General features: G+C 43.2%; 1 protein-coding gene across 1 annotated transcript; it reads right to left on the bottom strand.

Moving 5' to 3' along the window:
• Positions 1-920: 920 nt before the first annotated feature.
• Positions 921-10,767, bottom strand: LOC130878035 (schlafen family member 2-like). The gene is made up of 3 exons (XM_057775792.1): positions 10,717-10,767; positions 4,901-5,955; positions 921-2,489 (listed from the first exon to the last, which is right to left on the bottom strand). Exons 2-3 carry the CDS (start codon positions 5,913-5,915, stop codon positions 1,930-1,932), a joined length of 1,575 nt encoding a protein of 524 aa, XP_057631775.1. The 5' UTR covers positions 5,916-5,955; positions 10,717-10,767; the 3' UTR covers positions 921-1,929.
• Positions 10,768-12,368: the final 1,601 nt, after the last annotated feature.

Here is a 12,368-nt window from a genome sequence, read left to right as displayed (position 1 = left end):
ATTTTCACCCCAACATCAGACTCCTGAGTCTTTACTGGTAGATAGAATGATAGAGACTTGGTTAAAAACTACTTTTGGTGGCAGCAGCAGAGCCGGTGCTGGTGGATGGGAAGTCCCACCAGGCTATGGCCTAAGTGGCAGGGTGCTGACTGTGAGGCAGCGGGGTTGCAGGTAGTAGTGACAATGTCAGTAGATTCTGGTGCAGACGATAAGCTAACAGCAAAACAACAGTTCGAGGCCCTAAGGCAGCTCTGTTGATGTCTGTGGAGCCTATTGCCACCATATAGAGACCTGTAGTCTGAGCTGCCACCTTGGGCCATGTTGTTATCTGAGGACCATGGTGCGATGGGGGCCATGTCAATCTTAGTGGCCCACACTTCCACCTGGGGCCATAGAGACATCCTGGCCCCAGCTGCTGCAGATGTCCATGCCTGGGTCCTTTGTCCTACCACAACTAGCGTCTGTGTTGATGTCACTGGCCCATGATGCCACTAAAGGTCACACAGCTGTTCAGGGTCTAGGCCACAACATGTTGGTGTCTGTGTTGGGCTGTCACCTGGGCCAAGTCTTTTTGAGTGGTCAGTGCTGTCAGCTGGCTCCATGTGATTTATTTGGGAGCAGGGTGTCAGGCCCCAAAAAGAGCCCCATGGAGTCCAAAGAATCAAAGAGTAAAACACAAACAAACAAACAAACAAACAACTGCATATGTGTGCACCCAGTTCATCTGCCCTGTCAGGAATTCTCGTCATGGTCAACCCATCTTTTGATGACCTCCATCAAAAGTTTCAGCAGGTATCACTTCACAAATGAATATGTACAACGAGGACATTGCTTCCTTTATGAAGAAACACCAACCTTCCAAATTAATACGTAATACTCCCATGTAATCTCGATGCTGTAACACTTTTACAGGTGTTAATTTATAGCACAAACAACACGACAACAGGAATGTAAAACATAGGACACATCAACCAGTAAAGAACAATATTGACTTATAAACCATACTATCAAGACTTCAAAAGGGACCAATATTACAAAGATGTTACTGGAGCTCATGCTATAGCCCCATAGAGAGCACTTGCATGGCCTAATTCCTGACACCTGTTGACCTTTTGAAGTCTTACATCAACAGATACATTGCTTTTCTCTAATACACAATGAACAATTGCATTCCTTTTCTCGTGACTTTGACTTTTTTGGAAACCTCCATATTTACTATCTGCTGCTGTAAGCTGTCTTCATTTATTTTATGCATACCCTGAGCCTTGCCTCTGTGATTTGGAACATGTGGAAAGTCCTTCTTGGGTTGTCACATACAAATCACAGATTTAACAGCAATCGCACACACATCTGAGCAGCAACATTACAACCAAATGTTGCCTTACATTGTCTTCTTCATCATTTTCTTCACTAACTTCTCTAGGAAGAGTGTCCTCCATGATTAGAGGCACCATGCATTTCCTCAGCAAGATGGATGGCTATGCAGATTGGACACGTTTTTGTGTTTTGATTCTTTCTTTCTTTCTTTCTTTCTTTCTTTCTTTCTTTCTTTCTTTCTTTCTTTCTTATTTTGAGTCATGGTCTCTTTTCATAGCCCTGGCTATCCTGGACCTCTCTATCAATATTAAAAGGATGGGCCATTCTCTAAGCTCTAAAATTAAAGTCACAGACCTCATCCTCAGTTGAGGGATGCATTCTTAAAGCACTGTTTTATTGTTGTGTTCTTTATCAGCAAAACCCTTTCCTAGAATTTGGTTTCTACTTTGTGAAGTTATTAAAGGATGTAATTTCTATATTTTTATAGAATCAGAGAATATTTTCACCACATAATATGAGATATCATTGCACCATAGTCCACTTTCCATGTCAAGCAGTCTCAAACACAATTTAGGACAATCCCCGAAAAGTAAAATATCTAATTCTATGTGTTTAAAAATTCAGAGGTAAACTGATCACTACAGTTTTACATCGGTACACTGTCCCTAAAACTTCAATAAGGGCCTTCTCTAAGTCCCTCACTGTCTTGGTTGTCAGATAATACTTTCTGGGGTAACTTATTATCGAGCTTGAATCATATAGAGACACTGCCCTATGACCCAAGTACGTTATCTTTATCGCAACACCTATTTTCCCAGTGCAACGGCCAAGATTTACCAGCTTCTGCTTTAAAGTTAATGCAGTTTGTTTACAATCGTTCTTTAACTTAGCGCCCAGGTCCCTCAGAACAGAGCTGTCGCCTTCCAGCTCCCCCTCTCCCTGGACAAAGCTGTGCAGGGTCAGGAGACTGTCCTTGGAAATATGAAGCACATCCAATATGACTTCCTGCTTCTTCTGTAAGCCCAGACTTAAAGCCAAGCTCTCAGAGATGATCAGCATTCCTTGACGAAGTGAGCCCAGCTCTGTACGAAGTAATTGCTCATATCGTTTATGTTCTGACCACAGCTCCATGCGGAGGTCTTCTGGAGAGCATGTCACCTCTCTAGACAGCACTAGAAAAATAAATAAACATACCAAATTAAAAATAAAAATGCCCAGAATGTCCTATGTGAGCCATTGCCAATCAGCTTGTGAGTCCCCCTCTTCGTAACACCAGAAGGTGAACACACAAGACACCAAAGAATAATTCAAGAGCAGAAGGGGCAGGTGCAAGGCAGACTTATAGGCTCAGGTTCTGACAAGAGAGAATCATGAAAACAGGTGAACACTCACATTCCTGCCTTTTCTATTACATGGTGCATCAGGAGCCTGCTCTGGGCAACTCCATTATTGAGAAGAGTCAGGGGAGCAAAAGACAGACCTAATTCTGAAGACAGAAAAGTCAGGCATCAGGAAGTACCAAAGAGATGATGAGACAGGAGGAAAGCAAGGAGACACAGGAGGGCTCCACAGAGCAAAGGAGGGAGCAGAGCACATTCCCAGAGCTCCACGGATGGGGAGAGGATGCATCAGAGGAGAACACAAGGTAGCCAGGCTTCCCTGGTGAGCTTGGAAAATTCTGAGAAGACATTAAAGGTAATTTTAAATTTCCCATATGCCATGCTTTTATCAACTAGTACAACATGTATTAAAAGTCTCAGCTGAACTGTGTTTTCCTCAGAGAAAATGGGGTTAGATAGTGAGGTTAGGTTAGAACATAGGTGGGTGGAGTAAACAGAACAGAATACTGGGAGGAAGAGGAAGTGAGCTAAGATGCCATAGCTCTGCTCCCCAGGGTAGATGCGATGAAGCTCCGACCCAGGATGGACGCAGGTTAAGATCTTCTCCGGTAAGCGCACCTTGTGGTGCTACACAGATTATTAGAAATGGGCTAAATTAATACGTGAGAATTAGCCAAGAAGAGGCTAGATATAATGGGCCAGGCAGTGTTTAAAAGAATACAGTTTCCGTGTCGTTATTTTGGGGCATAAGCTAGCCAGGCGGCTGGGAGCTGGGTGGCAGGAACGCAGCCCGCAGCTCCATCAACAAAATTCAATTTGCAAAACTAAGCTTTGGTGATAGTGAAGTTCTCTACACTACACTTACAGAAAACATAACAGCAGAAAGCACACTAAGAGTAATTGAATGTATTAATAATAAAGCGGGTCTGTTTCACTTTGTGCTTTTTAAAATTGAGAGAAGGATTCATTTAGACCATGCTGGTCACAACCCACTATGTGGACTTTGTGCCATAAGTGCACCACCATGAGCAGTTCACGATTCTATGTAACACTGGAGACAGAAACCAGGATTTCCTGGATGCTAGGCAACCACTCTATCACCTAGGAAATGTCCCCAAATGTGGCTTCTTTTAAGAGCTATTCAATCCAGAAGGAATGAAAGAATGAAGGAATGAAGGCAGTGAGCTTCTGAAGAAGCTGAGGACGCTCGCATCTTCAGAGACTGCGGAATTTCTGGTGCGAGTTTCAAGTGAGGCCTTTCATTCCAAGTGAGATCAATGCCAGAATGTTTCTCTCCTTCAGAAAACATTCTGAGTTTTATTCCACATGCAAATGTGAGACAAAGGAGGAACTTTTAAGAAGAGGGTGAACGGAATAAAAGAGTTAAACAAAGGCTAAGGAGAAGATTAGATGGCGGAGTTCTGATGTTCTGAAAAGGAGCACAGGTCACCACAGGTCCGAAAACAATGGAGACACTGCATGCTGGGCTAGCACACTCAAATTCCCAAACGAAGAGACATTCCCTTTTCATTGCTTGGTTTTCTAATGCATTTGTCGCTGTTCATGAAGGTGAGGGACACAGAAATTTGACCCTGAGAAATGGGATCAGTGCAGTGGGAGCCTGCGGTGAGCTACAGGAGCCTTCACAGCAGAAGGGATTTGGACAAAGAAGCTAGATATAGTCTGAAAGAGGCAGGGAGAACTCGATAGGCAACTCTGGGTGGATGCACAGAAATTCAGGAAGTACACAGGACAGGGTCCATGAGAGGCTCTGCTGATCAGCTTTCTGATGGAAATGGGCATGCCAGTGAGGCTAGGACTTGAGACCACTTTCAGGATTCCATTGCAAATTGTAGGGCTACAAATGGGCCATGGCCTGTTTCTTGGCAGGAATCTCATCTTAACTCCCTGAGGGAGTTGACAAGACCCTTCAAGGGCATTATGAGGCTTGACCCCTTCCTTTTCCTGCTTCAGTCCTGACCACTGGAGAAGCAGGCTGTGTCACACTTGATCAATGTGAAGGAAATAGCTCATAGCGTTACTAAAAGCAGCTAACATACTTTCCATAGGGAATCTAAGTGGGCAGAAGGAAACAGGAGGTTGTGAGCTCTGGATAGTATCTAGCAGAGAACAGTAAATGAGCTATTGATACCTGAGGAGTTTGATTTGCCCAAGATCGAGAAAGCAATCTTCCAACCCCCCTAAGCCAAAAGTAAAAGGATTGTTAATCTCCCTTCCTCAACCTCTTGTTGTGTCCATCTGGAGCTTGACCCATTCCTCTGAGGTAAACCTCTTCACGCAGCTGTCTTCCACGTGCCAGGACTCAGGCTCTGCAGAGAACACAGCACAGCAGAATCTCTCCACTCTGAGTGCACACACATATGAGCATACAGCTCCTGGTCTGTGGACTGGGATGAATTTGCATGTGTACTGTATCTTCTCTTGTTTCTCACAGAAGTGACCGAGAGGCAGCTGTCTGATGCACTTCTCTATTTCACTCTCTAGATTCTCAAGATTGTTCTTCTCTGCTTCAAAACCAACCATTTGCTGGTTTTCTCCATCTAAACCAATGAACAAATATCCCCCGTCAGTGTTTGCGAATGCAGAAACAGTTTTAGGGAGAATCTCTAAAATCTTTTCTTTAGGGAACATTTTAACTTCTGCATGTTTGGATTTAGTAAAACAGGATGTCTCCTCCAGGGTCAACTTTTCTCTGTTAAAAAATGTGTGTAGACTTCCGTGCTGTAACTCATTAGAGTCACATGATCCAGGCAAGCTCTGTCTTGAACATGATCTCCCTTCAGAATCCTTCTTGGCTTTCAGGAACTGCACTGCATCAGGACCTTTCAGTTCCTCTGAAGTTGACAAATTTCTCACATAGAAATTGGTTTTCAAGGTGAGGACATGCCGACCAGAGATATTTGGGATCCATGGTTTCACAAAAATTAAAAAGTACCCTTTGTTCTGCACGCAGTCTAGGTATTTCTGAGGAAATGGAAGAATTTCACGAAAAGAATTCTCCAAATCCAGTCCTATTCCATCTCTTTTGAAGCTGTAATTTGAATTCTTAATGCGAGCCTTGACCACGCCCCCTCCAGAATTCAGCAGAGCACACACAGCCTGTGAGATACTGTGGGCCTCTCTCCTTCTCAGTTGTGGATCTTTCATTGTCTTCCTATTCTCCTTTCCCAGTGTGATTTCTCCTATATACAGAACCAGTTCAGCATAGTCCGTCTCCTGGTCAACGCTGATGCTCATTTTCGGAGCACTTGCTCTCTTTCCCAGATGAAATCCTTTCCTGTAAAACAGACGGAGCCATTAGAGCATGAGCCAACCAGTGAGAGCCAGCTCTGCTTTACAGAGCACACAGCACAGCCACCTGAGCTGCTCTGGGTATGAAGGTCGGACCTGATGCTTTGCTTAGGGACTGTTGGACCATGTTGAAGAGACTACAATAACTTGTATGCTTAGTAAAGTTTCAAATTTGTTGTCATGATTGTATATAATTTAAAAAAAGTGTTTAAAAATTAAGAAACTCCATTGTGCTGGGCAGTGGTGTTGTATTCCTTTATCCCCAGCATTTGGAAGGCAGAGGCAGGAGGATCTCTGACCAGCTTGGTTTACAAAGTCAGTTTCAGGACACCAGGGATATTATGCAGAGAAACCCTGTCTCAATAAACCAGAGAGAGAGAGAGAGAGAGAGAGAGAGAGAGAGAGAGCATTTATTTCTGGTTTTGAGCCCCCACATGTGTACTGAGAATCTGTAAGAGATACAAGGGATTTTAGACACCAAGTTGCCTATGTAGCAAAAAAAAAAAAAAAAAAAAACCTGTCTCATTTCTGCTCATCCCTCCCAGATCTGTCTAGTGGCATTTGATGACTTAAGGTACTGGTAGCTCATTACTTCATTTGTTAAATTTTCTGCTAAAAATACAGACAGATGTGCCTCGTTCACAGACTTCATAGTTCAGTATTAACAGGTTTCAGGTGTATCTTCAAAAATCCAAAGTTGTCAATTCCCTTTAATTGTTTTCTTTTTTTTTTTCTTTCTTTTTTTTTTTTTTTTTTTTTTGGTTTTTCGAGACAGGGTTTCTCTGTTGCTTTGGAGCCTGTCCTGGAACTAGCTCTGTACACCAGGCTGGTCTCGAACTCACAGAGATCCGCCTGCCTCTGCCTCCCGAGTGCTGGGATTAAAGGCGTGCGCCACCGTCGCCCGGCCCTTTAATTGTTTTCTAAAATGTTCCTGTTCCAGTTGTCTCACAGATGCCTGCAGGTTCCTGAAAAAAGTTCTGCTGCTCTATCAAAAAGCAGGTCTGGTAAAACAACAACAACAACAACACCCCAAAAACAAAAACAACAACAACAAAAACTAATATTCTTCAGAGCCTATTTTAATCCCACCCATCTTCAAGCATATTTTACAGGTCATTCCTGCTGTCTGGACCAAGACCAATTTATAAAGGTCCCTCCAGTTAACACCAACACCTGCGCCAGCTCCTGGGACTTCGCCAGTGCTACTAACTCTCCTGGCTCAAAAGGACAGCTGTCAACTAAATCTGGTTTTAAAAATGGCATATCTGCTCTGGGTATCTCACTTATTCACCCGAGTCTCACCTGTACAACCAGGGCACTTCTCTGTCCCGTTCTTTCTGACAGTTAATGACTCTTACCATGACTAGCCCCATTCACAGGGCCAACAATAACAATGTATTTTTTCTCCTAGCCACCTGCCTTCTCATCTCCCTCAAGGAACAGCTAGCTGCCTGAGGTCTCCAGGATGACAGTAAACCGGATGCTGCTCCAGCCACACCTCTTGCTGAGCATGAGCCCACCAACTCCCAGTTCTCCCCTCTCCCACATCACCCCATGCCCGTAGGAAGTAGCCAGACTTGAGCCGGTGCCCCTTTATCCAAAAAGAGTGAAATGTTTGGTCGAAAATGTCACCTCAGCTCCCTGGCACCCCTTTATCCAAAGAGTCTGGAATGTTTGATTGGGGTCTTCACCCCAGCCCCTGGCATCCATTTTAAAATGTTTGGTGGAAAGTTCAATGTCAAAGCCCCCTTTCCTTAGAGTTGCCTCAGTCCAAACTTCACTTCCGAGAAAGCCCGCCAAACCGTAACCCCTCCCCAGGGAAGGTCAAGACCACTCCCATAGGCTATGTAAACTGCCCCCCCAGAAAATGAACACGTGGTCCCCCCTTTCCCTCTCTGTGATCCTTCTGGTTCCTTCCCCATGTTTTCCGTGGGACCACCCGGGAGTGCTGGAGTCCATTAAACCTGGGCATCTTCTAATTCGATCTGATTTGGTCTGATTGGGATTATTGTGTTGGCAGAGAGGCTTGTCGGTCAAGAGGTCAGGAAAATACTTAACAGTTTTACACCTGTGTGTGTATGTGTGCTTGTTTTAAAATCTGTAAAACTTGTAATGCCAGATTACAACTCCTCTGGATAAGTATAAATACATGGATAGCTGCCATTTTGGTATCTCAGCGCCATCTTTACTAAGGGTACCCACATGCACTGGCCCCACCAAGGAGATATTCCTCTCCAATATACTTTGACTTGCAATATATTCCAGTCCTGTTCTAAAGAAACAAGATTTATAACAATGCTGATTTACTGAGATATTAAAGCTGAGATCTGGGGAATATGCCATTTAAATGGTTAATTAGTAAAAGACTTTTCATAAAGAAGAGACCATTCACTCCTACAGCAGCAACAACCCATCTCTTACAAATAAGACAAATGGGCACACAACGCCCAACCACAATTTTCTTCATCAAGTGAAAGCGCTAACCACTGGGTTCAAATGCCTTTCCTCTAAACTCCTGAAGATCTCCAGACAGTGAATAAAAAAGTGGAATCAACTGCCTAGCTCCTCAGGCCAAGGTAGGCTTGTCTTCCTACAGACTTCCTAACCCACAGGATCTTCTAAAACCTGGTAGCCCCTGCGCTAAACAGCAGAAGAAAAATACAGATCTGATGCCCTTGCCCTCACGACCATGGAGGACCCTGAGGAGTGGCTCTAGGTAGCCAATTGAGTAAGTTCTCTGTCATTTTTTTTTAAAATCAATAACTCAAGTAAAATTTTATCCTTCCCTAAGATCTCTGATGCAGTTTGACAGCTGAGAGGTTTTGTCAGTTTTAAGGGACAATCTCACCAAACAAATTTCAGTACAACTTCTTAATGTGTCCTAAATAAGAGGTGTTTTAAGATATACTAATGGAAATTATTAAGCTGTGTGCCTGAAATTATGAAGGTCTGAGGACAAATGCAAGTTATCAGATTTATTTCTTTCTTTCTTCCTTCCTTCCTTTCTTTCTTTCTTTCTTTCTTTCTTTCTTTCTTTCTTTAGGTTATCAGATTTCTCTCTCATGCTTCCTTTCATAGTACCACTACTGCAAGATCAAGATTTTAAATTCTCTTTGGTTATTTTCTAAAGATATTTTTCATTGTGCAAAAACATCGTTCACAGTCATTTTGACATAAATATGCTGCTGTTTATACAATGTATGTGTCTAAAACTTATGTTTTCACAAACTCAAGGAATTCTTGTGAATTCCAGGGAGCTGAATCAAAGGATTCAGCTTAAACAGGTCAGATACATACCTCTCAGTTCCCCGGTCCTGAAAAAGTTTTTTCTTCCTAGACTTAACCTTGTCCTCCACCCTGCCAACACCTTGCCAGGTCCAAGAGCCACTGAACAGGAGTAAAGTAATCAGCTACCCCAGGAGGTGACTCACCCAGCTTCCTCAGGTTCCCCAAGACTCCCACATCCACAAATAAACAGGAAGCAGTCTTGAGACTCTGAAGTCCCAATCCCCTCAACCTGTCATGCCTAAGTCCCCCCCCCCTTTTTATATATATATATAAGTGAAAGGTGGGGATGTTGTAAAAGTAAATCGCTGGCCTTGCCTGTCACCTGGGTACCGTATCCCTTTAAGAGGCAAGCCCCACCCACTCCCATTCTCCTCCTTTCCTGCTGAGAGGAGGGTATCTCTGGCCCCTCCTCCCCCGCCCTTCTTCTGGAGAGGCATCTTCTGCCTCTCTCCCTTTCCCTCTTCTCCCGTTCTTTCTTCTCTTTATCTCTCTCTTCTCCCCCCTCCCCCCCAGTAAATAAACTCTATATCCAAGCTCTCTCTGCAGGTGTCTGTCTCACAGCCACCACAGTCTCCCGTCCACTGTGGAACCTCTAGGGGTGGTGCCTACATGAATGGTAACAGTTGGTGGTCCCCCCAAAAAAGCCTGTGCGTGCAAACTTTCAGAGGAGCTAAGTGCTAGCATGGAACCCTGGCCATTCAGTTCGAGACCATAGCTTTGAAAACTGACTATGGTTCACACCCACTACTTTCAGGCACAGGTCTGGGACACAGTCCTTAAAAACCAAGGCAGAGCTCACCAAATTCCGTGACAGAAGCAAAGTTCACTGAAGTCCTGGAACCCTGGGTCTAATTTACCAGCTTTCCTTCTTAAATTATAGCGTTGAGTTTGGAGCTATTTTCTCAGGGTGTCCAGTCAGCTATTTTTGGTGGGAAAAAGGATGATATTCAGATATCCTTCTTCTGCCATAATTGCAGGTTGGTAGGAAAGCAGAGAAAGAGTGGCCAGGAGAGGAGGGACCTGCTTTCTGTGGAACAGAAGCAAACACCCCAAGCCTAGACCATGCTTTCTCTTTCGCTTCTGGGTTGGCACTGTACATTTCCCTTAGAAAAGCGAAGTTCCCATCTTCTAAATTACAAAGTTCCATAGGGGCTGATTTCTTTCTGGCTCTAGAGTGCAGCTCCTCCCCTCTGGTCTCTAAGAGGATAGGGAACCCTCAGAGACTCTGGCGAGTCACACAAGTCTGCCATACAGAGCCCTCATGACCTCCGTCTTCTTGCCTCACTAGCCAGCCTCAGAACAAGCATAATGGGTTCTCTCCCAGCAACTTAAAGCCCTCCCTCCATCTCAAAGAGAGGAAAGCATTTGCTCTCACTCTGAAAATGGACGTTATAAAATAATGCTATACTAGCTCAGAATCGAGTATAATAAAGGATTATTTATCTAGGGGTAGACTCACAGATCACAGTCTTCGGCACAAATGAGAACAGGAACCGAACACAGCAGCCAGGAGAGAGCGAGCAAGTGAGCTCTTTACACGGGCATTTATGGTGTGAGAGGCCACGCCCAAGCAGGCTGGTATCTTAAAGGCTGCTGACTGAAAGAGTTCCTACAGTACTTTCCCCTTTTGTTTAAATAAAACAGTTTTAAGCCTAATATAAAACTATATACAATAAGAACAAACATCAGGTATAAAAATTAGAATTACACAAGCATAAACAATATCAAGCAAGAAACATATGCTAAATGTTTCAATAATTATTCTATCCTAAGGAGTCTAAGTCTTGTATTAGAAATGGCTTGGCTAAGTCATAAGAGAAAAGTAATTATGACTATCTAGTCTTCAACCCCATTGAAGACCTGAGAAGGGAGAAAATATTACTTGAGTAAACAGGAAGTGCAATCAAGCAGCTTCTGAAATATGCAATAAATGACAGAGACAACTGGCTACCTGGGCAAAGTAGGCAAAGTCTCATTTGCAATGGTGGAACAACCAACTTTGGCTAAGGCCTAGAATAATTGACAGACCATTTTTAGAGGCAAGAAAATTTTCATGACTATCTTACCATGTCTTGGCAATGTTTGATATGTCTTACCATGTTTGACAGTCTTTGTTCTTGTATACTGCTTGTCCTGTCTGGTCACCATGCATTTTGTCAGTGGTAGAGGCATGGGCAGTTCTTGTTCAAAGGCCAGTTTTGCCAAGTGGAGAAAGAAAACAAGCTCCAAATGGAGTGTCTTTGGTGCTCAACACTCTCTTGGGGATAGATTGGTGCTGCTGGAGCAATAGCGTCTCACATCAACAGAACCCTAAGTTATTTAAATGTTATATCCTACAGTTCTTTAAAGTGGTTGAAGATTACCTATCTATGTGGAATACAATCTCTATGTATCTAAAGAACCTGATTAGTCTAACTATAAGTATGACAAACATGAATGACTATTGACCTATAATTCTTAATACCTATATAACTTAAAGACTAAGACTTCATATTAGATTATTATACAATCTTTAGACAATTGTGCAGAAAATGAGGACAATGACCTCAAAATGTAAACAATGTATAAGTATCTTGATTAGAGGTAGAAATGTATAGTGCAATATGATAAATATATCCTAAAATTGTATTAGTATATGAAATGTCTTAAACAGAGGTAGAAACATGCATGCATATAAGATGACAAAATATCTCTGCATAGGTATACAAATATTGCAAACAGAAATAGGGGCATATTCAATATAATTGGAATTTGTATCAATATACAAGAATCTATACCAGGACTCGCCGATCGCGGGCTTGGTGGCAAAATGTCTGTGGCGTTCGCAGCCCCAAAGCAGCGGGACAAGGAGGAGATCATGCCCGCCACCATCCAGAAGATGCCGGATGAAAATAACTATCTTATTCAGTGTATAATGGACTATCAGATTAAAGGGAAGGCGCCAGAGTGCTCTTAGTATCAGTAGATCTTGCATACGACCTGGTATACCTTGCTACAATAGCAGACTCTAATCAAAATATGCAGTCTCTCCTACCAGCAGTGCCCACACAGAATATGCCTATGGGTCCTGCAGAGATGATTTGATTATTGGTTCTTTTGGTGACCAATTTC

Source organism: Chionomys nivalis, chromosome 7 (genome assembly GCF_950005125.1).
Source record: "Chionomys nivalis chromosome 7, mChiNiv1.1, whole genome shotgun sequence".
Lineage (NCBI taxonomy): Eukaryota > Metazoa > Chordata > Mammalia > Rodentia > Cricetidae > Chionomys > Chionomys nivalis.
The sequence above is the reverse complement of the archived record's forward strand: the minus strand, read 5'-3'. Positions and strand labels throughout refer to the sequence as shown.